The sequence below is a fragment of the Trachemys scripta genome, chromosome 2, assembly GCF_013100865.1.
Source record: "Trachemys scripta elegans isolate TJP31775 chromosome 2, CAS_Tse_1.0, whole genome shotgun sequence".
Taxonomy (NCBI): Eukaryota; Metazoa; Chordata; order Testudines; family Emydidae; genus Trachemys; species Trachemys scripta.
This window is the reverse complement of record NC_048299.1, coordinates 277,989,760-278,003,331: the sequence shown is the minus strand read 5'-3', so window position 1 is coordinate 278,003,331 and position 13,572 is coordinate 277,989,760. Positions and strand designations below refer to the sequence as shown.

General features: G+C 46.8%; 1 protein-coding gene across 1 annotated transcript in view; it reads left to right on the top strand.

Moving 5' to 3' along the window:
* Positions 1–1,780: 1,780 nt before the first annotated feature.
* TOP1MT (DNA topoisomerase I mitochondrial) overlaps positions 1,781–13,572 on the top strand; it is a gene marked incomplete in the record, with an annotated part of 55,504 nt that continues 43,712 nt past the window's right edge. The window contains 6 exon segments of the mRNA XM_034759595.1: positions 1,781–1,853; positions 4,284–4,402; positions 6,147–6,249; positions 8,005–8,075; positions 9,131–9,230; positions 10,683–10,741. Of these exon segments, the coding sequence (XP_034615486.1) occupies positions 4,299–4,402; positions 6,147–6,249; positions 8,005–8,075; positions 9,131–9,230; positions 10,683–10,741 (437 nt within the window).

The window sequence follows — 13,572 nt, the reverse complement described above, 5'->3', positions numbered from 1 at the left end:
CAGTCCAACCCCCTGCTCAAAGCAGGACCAACACCAACTAAATCATCCCAGCCAGGGCTTTATCAAGCCAGGACTTAAAAATCTCTAAGGGACGAGATTCCACCATCTCCCTAGGTAACCCATTCCAGTGCTTCACCACCCTCCTAGTGAAATAGTGTTTCCTAATATCCAACCTAGACCTCCCCCACTGCAACTTGAGACCATTGCTCCTTGTTCTGTCATTACTTCATTGGAAGCAATGTTAGGCATGGAACATGCCAGCTGAGGTCACTCCAGGATTTTTGCCCCAGGTTTTCTGTGGATCTCAGGTTATTTAGCAGACCTCCAGCTGGAGCGGGGCCATCTGATTAGCAGCAGCTGGGCTAGTTTGTTGTGTCTAATTACAACCAGTTGCAGGGCGTGGATGGTGATCCAGGAAAACAGTCATACCATCTGCATCAAGCCAGGGGGAGGAAACTACTATCTCACCCTCTCAGGCTTGCCAGGTAAAGGAGGGATCGATGGGATCAAAGTGCATTCCCACCCTCCCAAAGCAGTTGCACAGCCTCCGTTGGTAGCTGGGTTCAATTGATTAACTGTTCCTAGAAGCCACGTCTAAGGTAGAGAAGATCGCCTATGCAAACGTTTGCAAAGCCCTAGATGCTTGCAAGGAGCAGTGCAGCACAGAGCCTGTTTGCCCCCCTTGGAGATAGCTCCCCGTTTTTACAGCAGATAGTTGTCTGGTGTTGCTTTCCCTAAAAAATACTAGCTTGCATTCTTTCCAGGGCAAATGCTCACTTCTTTCTGGGGGCCATCTCCCTTCTATTGAATGTGTGTAACAGGGGCCACCTCTCACCCCCTGGAGCAGCATGAAACCTGGAAGCACACTCAGAAGCAGTGTTTATGAAGTAATAACTCCTGGTTAAGTATGTGCATAGAAAGCTGCTCCCTTTAACTCACTTGCTGGAAGGTACAGTAGAGGCATGCTGCAAAATATGGGTAGAACGTGCTACCAGTATCCTCCTTACTGGCTTATTGAAAAGGCACTGGGAAGGAAGTGGTTCCGATACAGACAAGCAAAAGGGGGACTGGCAACTAAGAAAGATTAGAAGAGTTTGTGGAGAATGGTTTGTTTCACAGCTTCGGGAAAAAGGGACCAGGGGCCTGCAAAGCTTTGCACAAGAGAACTCTCTCTCAGCCGGCTTTTAACTAAGTCATGCACATTAAAAACAGAACCCTTATAAATGAAGGAAGGAGAAGCAGGCTTCCCTCCTACCCCAGGCTCTGTGTGTGTGTTTTTAGGAGCAACTAACTAAGGTTGAAGACAAGCTTCTGGAAAAAAAAAAAACAGTGAAGCCCCAAAAGGCAATATCTATAGCACTGGAAAATTCCTAAGACCTTATTTATTTCTTGGCTATCTAATCATAAAGAAATCAGCCTTATGGAGAAATTCAACCCTGTCTTATTACAAAATTGATAAAAATCAAAACCACAGTTCAAGAAACAGATGTAGTAACACTGACCAAATACTGGACTTACATGTCCCCACCCGTGATAACAGTTACTCCATCCACTAGCTAGCCTAGGACTGGTAAAGCTAATATAGGTAAACTGAGGTCCCTTTCACATAAGTGAATTTTCCCAGAATTCCCCCCAAGGCTTAGACAGCCTCTTTCCACTGGTTTAACTTTGATTTTAAGACTACATTTCCCAGAATGCTCTTTGGGTTGAGTATCTTCCAATCAGGGATGAGTGGGGTCTTTAAATCAAGCTCCTTCAAGGGGGCACTTCCCCTAGAGAGGAAAGCAAGGAAGCTATTCATGAGGGAATCTCTTCTTAACAAATGTTATTTAGCCGGGTGTTACCTCAAACAGGTGAGCTTCCGCCAGCAAATATCCAGTAACATTTAAGATTATATAGTGAAAGGGCTTTTAAAGCATGAGAGTTTTAACAGAAAGAATTGTCTTATTTCCTCCAAAAGTTTGCAAGCCCCTTATTTTCCCTCTCACTTGTTTCTCGAGATGAAGGAGCCAAGTTTCTGTAGGAAAGGGGCTAACTTCCTTCAGAGAAAGGAAGTGACCCAATGTCATTCCAGTCACATTTTGGTTGCATTATTTGCATCCAGTATGGACTTGATTTTTTTCCAGTCCTGTTCTGCCTAAAGTTCTTAGGGCTTTCCTGGGCAGATGAAGTTTGTCAAACTCTCTTTCTCTCCCTCTAGAGAGGGATCTGTTTTCTCACTGTGCTTTGTTTTATTTTTCTGCCCCTATCTGGTGTTCACTCACTTCTTGGTTGTCCAGTAATTGATAAAATGCTGTAATGAACGTGCTGCTAATTCTGCACCCGGGGTTAGTAATACAATAAAAGCATAATCAATCCTGAATGCCCACTGTGCCCTCCCCGCAACCTACTACATTCCTGCTTAGGTGGGAAAGGTGATTTTGTTAAGGGGCAGAACTAGGAGTTGCGGGGGCGGGGGGAATCTAGATTTTATTCCCAGCTCTGCACAGATTTCTTTTGTGAATTTGAGCACACTTTCAAAGTTGCCTATAATTTTAGTTATCTCCATTTTTTAGTACTTTATTTTAGCCTCTAAGGCCAGGAGTCTCAGAATTATTTACCCCTTGATTTCAATGGGAGTTACAGAAGGGAATAAATACTTTGAGGATGTGGGCCTGAAGGCCTGATTTTCAATGATCGCTGGGGGTGCTCAGACATCACTAAGAGCTGTGAGCTGAAGGTAGGGTATGTGTAAGCCTCTTTGTTTTCAGTTTAAACTGATTTTTACAACCCCCCCCCTCAATAAAAAATCTTGAGTTTTACAAAAAGTATTATTAATTTTTTTTCTGTTTTCACCCTACTTTTGTGTCATTCAAATATATATAAAAAAACTTGTTTTATTAGGAAAATACAATACGTTGCATGAGATATATGTATTACGGTAATACATTAGCCTGTGTAGATGCAAAATTGCCTGTTGAAGTAAGGCCATGTATTAGTGGAAGATACACACAATAAACAAACAGGCACGCACGCAGGCTCTGAAGTGTGTGTGCATCTGAACATCCTGATCTATCTCATGCCCACCACAGACACATTTCAAGCTGTTAGCAGATAACAGTTTAAAGGTCTGACACACTAAAATGGAAAGAAAACAAAAATCTGTATCAAAATACGTTTCAGAACACAAGGAAGTGTTTGAAAGTTTTAAAAAACAGGAGAAAAGGGTGAAGTTGAGTGAATGCGCTGCAAATGCTGTGGCCCAGTTATTAAATGTAAATATTTATAGGCTAATAATTCTAAGTCTAGGACAGTAAACTGTTTATTCAAATGCAAAGTTTTATTTGGGGATTAGAGATTAATTGTTTTCTTAAACTCAGAGGTGGCATCGTGTTTTGAGTTCTGTTTTAGTACTGCAAAATACTTTGAAAAATACTTTTTCCCCCTGTCCTTCCAGCCTCCAAAATAAACCCTGATATTTATCCAGACAAATTATTAATAGTTTTTTCCACCTTGTTTTTGTTGTCTGGGTTCTATTCCCATCTTCACTACGGATCTTCAGTGCGACTTTGGGCAAGTCACTACACCTTTCTATGCCTCAGTCTCCCCCGCCGCTCTTCCTTTGTCTTGCCTATGTAGATTGGAAACTCAGTGCCCGGCATAATAAGGCCCCAGACCTGGGGCAGGCTTCTGTGGGCAACTATAATAAAAACAATCAATAATTAAAATACCAGTAGCATGTCTAATCTGTTCTCTGTATCCACTAATTTTATTCATAGATTCATAGATTCATAGATTCTAGGACTGGAAGGGACCTCGAGAGGTCATCGAGTCCAGTCCCCTGCCCGCATGGCAGGACCAAATACTGCCTAGACCATCCCTAATAGACATTTATCTAACCTACTCTTAAATATCTCCAGAGACGGAGATTCCACAACCTCCCTAGGCATTATAGCTTGATAAGAAAAACATCAACAGTCCTGTTTGACTGGCAGGCTTTGTTCTGTAGGAACCCGTGCTGTGTGTTGCTCCATGATATTCTAGATGTGCACAGAGTTTATTTCTTTTATTGGTTGGTCCAGTATTTGAGATTAAAAATGCATTGTGCTTGCGATGCTTCACCACATTCCTTGTTGAGCTAAATACTGAGCTTGCGCCCCATGCATGGTACCTGACTTAAAGATGCAGTGATGCAAGATCACCTGGGCGTTGTCTTTGCAACTTTTATGCAGCCAGCCAGCTCTTCTCATTAATAGCAATGCTTCAGCTTTACACATTGGTTGGTGCAGCCCTTTTCTTTGCAGATGTGAATTTGCACAATGATTGCTAATGAAGAGTTGGCAGAGGAGAGGGACGTCGGGAACCATCACCAAACTGACCAGACAGCATCTTCATCAGTGAAGACTAAGAATGACAGTAACAGGCAGGTGGTTTCCAGCGACAGCAATAATATACCGTAACTTCGTGAAAAATGTGTGAATCGAATTGATGGTATTAGAGCTGTGGACATCGGCCATCCAATGTCTCGCTGGCCCTCTTGACCTTTTTGATGGTGTCGTATGTTTATTTAAATATTATTAATCGTAAGTCTGTGATTTCCAGCTTCACCAGTATAAAATACACTAGCTTGTAGTACTGTCACCTTCGGCTTAAGAATTTAAATGCTCAAAAAGTAGGAAATGCAAAAAGTTTACATTGAATGTGCCACCTTGACGCTACCCCTGTGTGCATCTGTGCGGTGGTCCTTAATTCCGTGATCACGCACTGTTCCTCAAATACAGGGGTTTCCTGGAAAAAGCATTTTCTTGCCTTTGAAAGGTTCTACTAGCATGAGAGAAACCCTGTACTTCATAGTAGGTAATACAGATAGGGCTGTTAATATCTTACCAGCCAGTGAAGTGCATTTACTATTATCAACAATATATTGTTTGTAAGGGTCTTTCCAGCAACATATAGTATGGAAGCTTGAGAGGGTCACCAGCACGAAAGGATGGTCTGGTGGTTCCAGGACTAGCCTGGGATTCGGAAGGTTCAATTTCCTGCCATGACACAGACTCTTTGTGTGACCTTGGGGAGGTCATTTAGGGTGTGTCTGCATTGCAGCTGGAGCTAAAATTTCCAGCTCAGCTAGACGTACGCGGGCTAGCTTTGATTGAGCTAGTGTGCTTAAAAATAGCAGAGTGGTGTGGGTGGCGGGAGGAACTAGCCGCCCCAACTATAATACCATCCAAGACACTAGGTACATACTCAGATCTTAGTCTGTCCCACCAACCGTGCCACTCTGGCTATCCTGCAATTTTTAGTAGGTATGTGTCTCAGTAACCCATCTGTTAAAATAGAACATAAGAATGGCCATACTGGATCAAATCAATGGTCCATCCAGCCCAGTATCCTGTCTTCTGACAGTGGCCAATGCCAGGTGCTTCAGTGATAATACTCCCTCCAGAATCCCAAGGGTTTTGTGAGGATTAAAGACTGTGAGCTATTCAGCTACTATGATAATGGGGCCATCCCCAAACTTTTACCCAAGGCATGTTGCTAAAATGGCTCAGAGAAGCTCCAGTTGTTTACTGTTTTCTTGAATTCCGGCTGTGTTGGCCTGGCTGGCACATCTGAGTTTCGCTTCTGCTTTCCAGTAAGATAGAATTCATGCCAGAACTGTTGAAATAAATTCCTTCAAGGGTTGTGACCTCAAAGGTACTGTCCTCTCTTGAAATGCTTCTGCATTTACCAGCAGGGGCCTGATCCAAAGGCACCGTGAAGTCAATGGGAAGAGAAGGAGGAACGTAGCCTGTGCAAACGGGTTGAGCCGGTAGCTTAGCATAGCTTGGAAAGGAACGTCATGGTTTTATTTCAGTTTTTACTATTACACGTAATGCTGTGAGGTTGAACTTGATATTACTAACAGTTGTCATCTTCAATGTGCTGTAGAAAATAGCCCCAGGTGAGTTTAGCAGCCATCCACATTGATTGCAGTAAATAGGGTCATTTCATTTTCTGGGAAAGTATCTAGCTCACTACAAATTAGGAAGGAGAATAACATGGGGAAAAGGTGCATGTGGTCTTCGTTAGGAAGCTAGCTGGTCACCTTAACGACAAGAAACCTAACTGGCTACTTTGATTTGTCCCTTCCCCATCACACGGAGTATTTTTCTTCCTCTTCTAAGGAAACGGAAGAACGTCTCTGAGCAGAAGGGACAAGAAAAGGAGAAGAAACCGAGAGCAGAAGCTCTGAACAGCCAGTGGGAGGAAGCTCAGCGAAAGGACCAGGTAGGAGGGAACTGGCCTTTCAAGCAAGAGCTGATGCGTGTTTTGTTTTTGAGAGAAAGAGGCAGCCCGGGATCGTGACCGCTTACAGCTTCTCAGCCGGGCTGCTGCCTTCTGCTCTTTGTTTACTCATCTTTATAGGAAAGGTGATTTCTCCCGAACTATATTTGTAGCAGTTAGACTTAAGCAAGTCACTTAGTCTCTCTGTGCCTCAGTTACCCATCTGTAATATGGAGGTAAACAGCACTGTCGTGCCTCACAGGGGCACTGTGAGGGTTGGGAGTCTAGATAATTTGACAGAACAAGGAGCAATGGTCTCAAGGTGCAATGGGGGAGGTCTAGGTTGGATATTGGGAAACACTATTTCACTAGGAGGGTGGTGAAGCACTGGAATGGGTTCCCTTGGGAGGTGGTGGAATCTCCTTCCTTAGAGGTTTTTAAGGTCAGGCTTGACAAAGCCCTGGCTGGGATGATTTAGTTAGGGTTGGTCCTGCTTTGAGCAGGGGATTGGACTATATGACCTCCTGAGGTCCAGGGCCGGCTCCAGGGTTCTGACCGCCCCAAGCAGCCAAAAAAAAAAAAAAAAGCCGCGATTGTGATCTGTGGCGGCAATTCGGCGGGAGGTCCTTCGCTCCGGGCGGGAGTGAGGGACCATCCGCCGAATTGCCGCCGAATAGCTGGACGTGCTGCCCCTCTCCGGAGCGGTCACCCCAAGCACCTGCTTGCCAGGCTGGTGCCTGGAGCCGGCCCTGCTGAGGTCTCTTCCAGCCCTGATATTCTATGAGTCTATGATTCTGTAGTTACCTTAGATGTGTTTGTTTTTTTCCAACTTAGAACATGGTAGGGAGCATTAAATGATGGGCTCCAAAAACTCACCTTCCCAGCTATGGGAGGGAGTGCGGCTTATTGATTAGAACTTGGACCCTTGGGGATAGGGTCTGCCTCTGACCCCGGCAGTGTGACTTTGTGAGGGTTACAGGGAGCTTGGTGTTCTGAGTACCGGCAGCTCCTGTTGACTTCAGTGAGAGGTTTGGCTGCACCACACTTCTGAAAAATGGGCCCTAACCTATTGGTGGCTCAGTTTCCCTCTCTGTATAACGTGGATAAACCTTAAGCCCGGTGGAGCTGAGGCATTGTTTCGTTTTCTGTAGAGGGCTTTGAGATCCTCAGCACGCGAGCGTTACCCTCAGTTCAGCCTGTTGTGGCCTCCTTGTGCACATTCATAAATTCTAAGGCCAGAAGGGAGCATTGTGATCAGCTAGTCTGACCTCCTGTACAGCACAACCTATAGGACTTCCCCGAATTAATTCCTGTTTGAACGTGAGCAGATCTTTTAGAAGGCTCAGGGGAGGGATCAGGAAGGGGTGTAGTGGAGGCAAGGCCTGTGGCAGAGCCAGGGGTTGAGCAGTGAGCACCGCCCGGCACATTGGAAAGTTGGCGCCTGTAGCTCCAGCCCCGGAGTCGGCGCCTATACAAGGAGCCGCATGTTAACTTCCGAAGAGCCGCATGTGGCTCCGGAGCTACAGGTTGGCCACCCCCGTTATAAACTGTGAACTTGTCACCCCTTAACCTTCTCTTCGATCAGCTACAGAGCTGGAACGCCTCGTGTAGTCTGGATGGAGAATATTACCATTCTGTTCCACCTCTCCCAGCATCTCCGTGTGGAACAGGGGCAATGTTTAGCTCTGGACACACTTTGCCCTTCTAAACTAGGTGTTGTACCAAGTTGTTTCCATGCTGTTTTGTTCCAACGTGTAGCCCCCTGCGTTAAAAGAGAAGAGACCGCCGAGATCCAAGGAGAAGCCGTTGCAAGAAAACGTCATAAGCAGGTAACTTTTTTCTTTTCATTAACTTGTCCTGATCTCCTCTGAGGGCGGGAGATTGAGCACTTAGACCAATAGAACACTAGATTTGCTATGAAGCTGCCTCAGTGCTCATCAGTTCTTGCCCTTGTCACATCCTTTCCACCCACTGCAGTTTCAAGGTCGAACCCAGCAGTTCTCAAACTACGTGTCGGGACTTCAAAGTGGGTTGCGACCCCGTTTTATTGGGATCAACAGGTCTGGTGTTAGACTTGCTGGGGTCTGGGGCTGAAGCCGACGCTCAAGGGCTTCAACCCTGGCCGTTGGGGCTCAGGTTACAGGCCCTCCATCTGGGGCTGAAGCCCTGGGGCTTTGGCTTTGGGGACCCCTGCCGGCAGCTCTGGGGCTTGGGCTCCTCCCCGCCGGGACGGCAGGGCTTGGGCTTTGGTTTTGCCCTGCCCGGGGCAGGAGGGCTTAGGCTTTGGTCCCCCATCCTGGGGTCATGTAGTAAGTTTTGTTGTCAGAAGGGGGGTTGCAGTGCAGTGACGCTGGGGAACCGCTAGCATTCTCCAACCCTGCACTTTCTTTCGTTGCTTTCTCTTGAGCAGAAGGCTACAAGTTATGCTGAATTTTCTGGTGGATTCCGAGGTGTGAATTACTTTTCCACAAGGGGCTAGGATGGAAACCACTCCATTTCTACCTGTGCTCTCAGCTGTATTTGAGCCCTCTAGCATTGGGGATGACGCCAGCTTTTTCCCTCTCATTGTTTGCGTCAAGGAGCGATCAGCTCAGCTTATCAAGCACTGCCAGATTCAGAAAATGTCTCTTTGTTTGGCGTATAGACGAGGTTGTTCTACTGATGAATCTGCAGGTTAGCTGTGTGGGAGGTGGATGCTGGCTCCGGAGGGTCCTAACCTTTAATCTGGTGGATCAGCAGAAAAGCTGATAGATGATTGGGGAACTGCCTAGGAGAGTAAAAATGGGTCTGCTTCAATTTCTCTGCTTCATTTATTCAAATGCAAAATGGCCTGTTGGTAAAACCTGCTTTCCCGCCATCCTGTCTGTCTGTTTTTGCTAAGAAGCTCTCTGAAGCAAGAAGAGGCTGCTGAGAGTGAAGCCTCCAGCCAAAAGCTGGAAGAAAAGTCCAAAGCTCCAGAGGAGGAGAAGGCCAAGCACAGACAGGTATGTCTCAAAGACTTTGGGAACCCCACGCCTCTTGACGTCTCTTCCTGCCCTACATTTCTCTGATTCTAAGTGCTGCTCTAGGGAAACCGGCAGTATGAGATTCAGGGGAGAAGAGTGATGTTCACAATGCAAAGCTGGCAGCAGCTGGAGGACGTACTGTGTGATGTGTGTACGTTGATATAAATATATAGTACGTCCACAATACACAGTGGAATGAGTATGTTAATGAAGTGCATGGAGTCGTATGGGATCGTGGCAGATCGTAGATGCTTGGCAGGGTTAGGCTGAGCCTGGTCTGAGGGAGACCTGCATGGAAAATCCAGGAAGTGATGTGAGACGCTAGAGAGGAGAACATTCTGGGAGGGCTTCCCCTCGCCCTCTCTTGGTTCTTGTCACTCAGACAGAAAGCAGAAGGCCAGAGTCCAAAGTGCAGGCAATGCCATGTCTGTTGGGGTTAATCAAGCAAGCAGAGCGATAGCTCTGTACACCAGTAGAGCTTTTTCCCCACCTCCTCCTCCTTATCGGGCCTAATTATACCTGTCATGCATGCCCCTGGTCCCAGGCCTTCCAATTTATGGTCATGTTCTGTTTTGGAGTGTTGAGTCTGGGGGCTTCAGTCCCACCTCCTTTATATCCCATGCGAGGGGGAGGGAGTGAGGTTGTGTACTGGCCAAGGCCACTTTTTTTCTTTGGCTTTTAGTGTTTCTTATACTTCTTCCCCCCACCCCATCCCTCTTGTCCTTCCCAACTGGTTGCTTGACCTTGTCTTGAGAGAGGAGTTGTACATTCATCTGTCAAACTGCAACCATGTCCAGCAACACTTCAGCTCTATTCCTTATCTTTCCTCATTATGCTATAACCCCTATCTGGCTGTGGGCAGATGCAACACCCAGTGTCTTTGTTCTCACACAGTCAGCGGCAGAGGTGGGAACAGCTCAAATGGGCAAACAAACCCCACAAATTCTGTCTCAGGCAGGTCTGAATGCTGTATTACCATCGCTAACGCACTCTCCCTTCTGCTAGTACTGCCCCAGCGCAGTGATCCTCTGCTTTCGTATGGCAGTAATGGAACGGTGACTGCAGTTGGATCTTAAGGTCTCTGATCCAGTCCAGAGCAGGGGTGGGGAGCCATTTGAACGGCTGCGACCCCTCCACGATGAGCATAGATTGGGCAGTTGTCCGTGATGTGCCCGACAGTTTGCACCACGCCACACTGTGTGTAGTGCAGAGTTGGGCAAACTATGGCCCGCGGGACTGTCCTGCCCGGTCCTTGAGCTCCCGGCTAGGGAGGCTAGCCCCTGGCCCCTCCCCTGCTGTCCCCACTCCCCCGCAGCCTCAGCTCCCCGTGCCACCAATGCTCTGGGCGGCGGGGCTGCGAGCTCCTGCCGGGCAGCGAGGCGGTGTGGCTGGCTCCAGCTGGGTGGCGGGACTGAATAAAATCTCTTTCAGGTGGAGACTGAATCCGTCCCAACCAAAACTCCAGCTTCAGGGCAAGAGAGCGCTCCCAGGTGAGAAATGAACGGTTCGGCATGTGGAGGGGTGGGGAATGGACCATGGCGCAAGTGGAAAGGAGAGGCCGGACGTGCAAACATGCTAAACTCAAGGAGCAACTGTTTGCCAAAGATGTGTCTACGCTGCTGCTGGGAGTGCACCGCCCAGCCCGGGTAGGCAGACTCACGCTAGCTCGCTAAAAATAGCAGTGTGTCCTTATATCACTGGCAGTGGCTCGGGCTAGCCACCTGAGCTCAGACCCGTCCGACTTTCCTTAGAGATTTCTCCCAGTGGTGTGCAGGAAAATGCTGGTGTAGATTGACACAGATTTAACCACCACTCAGAGCAGCACTGGGTGAAACGGTGGTAAAAATGCTACTAGAGCTCCCACCAGTGGTAACAACGATGGGAGATTTGAGTGGGTGGGGAGGACTCTAGGCATCAACACTTAGGTTTTGTCTACACTAGAGGAACGTTGAAAGAAACTTACCCTTTGACAACATTCTGGTTTGTAACCTTGGTTTCACTTACCCGGGCTTCTGATGAGACTTAAGCTTTCCATAATCGCTGTATATTATTTCCTTTCCTAGGTTTTCTGCACGGGGAGACTTTTCTTATTGTTTGTGGCCTCAGATTTACCAGGGAAATGTTGGAACTTTGCTGCTCTGCAATTTTTATACAAATTGCTACTGCACTGAATTGATTTTTCTTCTCCCTGTGATGAGAAACTCACACCACTCACTGTGGCATTACTCTGAGCAAAGCAGGGACCTAGCTACTAAATTATCACCTCTCCTTTGCCTAGGAAAGCAGGGCTAAGACATCAGTTTTCAATGTAATCTTTACATCCAGCCTGGGACCTGATCCAATGCCCACTTGATTTCAGTGGGCATTTGATCAAGCCCTTAATCTTTGCTTCAGAGCAGAGTAAATATCGAAGGGGACTGTTGATTGCTTACACGTACTTAGTAAATACAGTGATGGGCTTTATAGAAAACACTAAGATAAGACAATACGCATCTGAAGTCCAATAGGTTTGTATTTTCTATACATTGCTACATATTGGGGTTGTGTCGTGATATGAAAGGAAGGAGTTAATGTAAACTTGGTGAATTTTCACTTCCCTCATTTTAGGGTCAGTGACCTCTCCAACGCCTCTTGCTGGGAATGAGAGAGCTGGTGGAGGGGGAGTTAAACTCCTAAATGTTTGCAAGGGAGTCAAAATGATTTTCTCTACCCCAGCGTGCTCTTACTTTAAGAGGAGGTTAGGTAACGAGTTAACGCTCAGCGGCTCACGTGTTGATTTACAGAGACCCCAGCTCCCTTTAGACTTAATCAGATTTTAGGAATTTGACATATTTCACGGAGAATGTCGGTTACTTGCTTAATGAGTTTAGCTGAATTTGTGTAACTCTTGGGAAAAAAATCCAATACATTTCCCCCTTCTTTATCTGCAGAATACACGGAAGGCCATAAGGGAGCGCAGGGAACTCTGAACCCAATAGTGGTGCTGAGGGAAAGTCAATTGTGCGTCATTATTATTTATATTACCCTAGGGCCGATGGGTTCCAACTGAAATCGGGGTTCCGTTGTGCTTGGCACTGCACGCACAATTAAGAAGAGACTGTCCCTCTCCCAAAGAGCTTATAGTCTAAACAGACATGACAAGGAAGAATTATCCCCATTTTACATATGGGGAAATGAGTCGCCACAGCTGTACTGCTAAAAGTCGTGCAGGGTAGCCGCTGTTTGTCAGCTCTCCTGCTGACAAAAAACGTCCACCCCCAAGGAACACCGTTTGTGTTGTCAGCAGGAGAGCGCTCCTGCCGACAGGGCGCTGTTCGCACTGGCACTTGTTGCAGCAAAACTTTTGTCTTGAGGGGTGGGGGGTTAACACCTCTGAAAGACAAAAGTTTTGTCATTCAATTGCCAGTGTAGACAAAGCCTCTGTGACTCCCAGTGCCTCCGAATAAGAACAGACCCCAGGTGAACAGCTGTTAAGCCCTAAACCCATGTTCTGGGCTCTTCAGCTCACCCTACCTGCTGCGTTTTTGGAGGAGAAAGAGAGCAGTTACCAATGTGTTCTCATCCTCCCCGCCTCTCGCTTGTCTGTACCAGAGCTAGACCTTGGAGTTGCCAGGACCAGTTCAGCAAGTTCTTTGCTGTTACCCTCTCCAAACCCGGCACGCAGGCAGAGTGAAATCCCAAACCAGACTGGATAGACATACTGCCTTGGGTGTCCGTGTTAACCTGTACCAATTGGAACGTCACTTGAGGTCTCCGAGCATTAGTCATTATATGGAGATACCAGACATGGGACTGCCTCGCTTCCTTTGCTTGAGAGAATCAAGCGTGTCACTGATGGGTTTTGTTATGATCATCTAATTTGACCTTCTTTCATAACAGAGGCAATAGAACCTCACCTGGTGATTCCTGTAGGGGGAGGGGTTTCTACTTCTTTGTTATGGGACAATGTTGAACCCAGTGACTCATGACTAATTCAATTATACCTGCTTATGTGATGCCAGTGAGCCCAATGAGGTATATGACCAGTTACAGCATATCTTTTAGCAAGATGCCTAAAATCCCTTGTTCCATGCAGAAAACATCCAAGCCAATGGGGCTTTTGTTAAAGACCAAGCATTTTCTGTGCTCCCACAGCACACGATTATGCCAGCATGAGTCATGTCCAGCAACACTGGCTTTGTCCCTTTGAATAGCCAGCTGTAATTGAAACCCCTTGAGTGAAACTGATCTATTTTCAGAGCTGCTTCTGTAATGGTTTTTTGAAAATTTTGGTGGCATCAGGTAACCTGACAACACTTCATAACCCCCTTGCAGCCAGCCC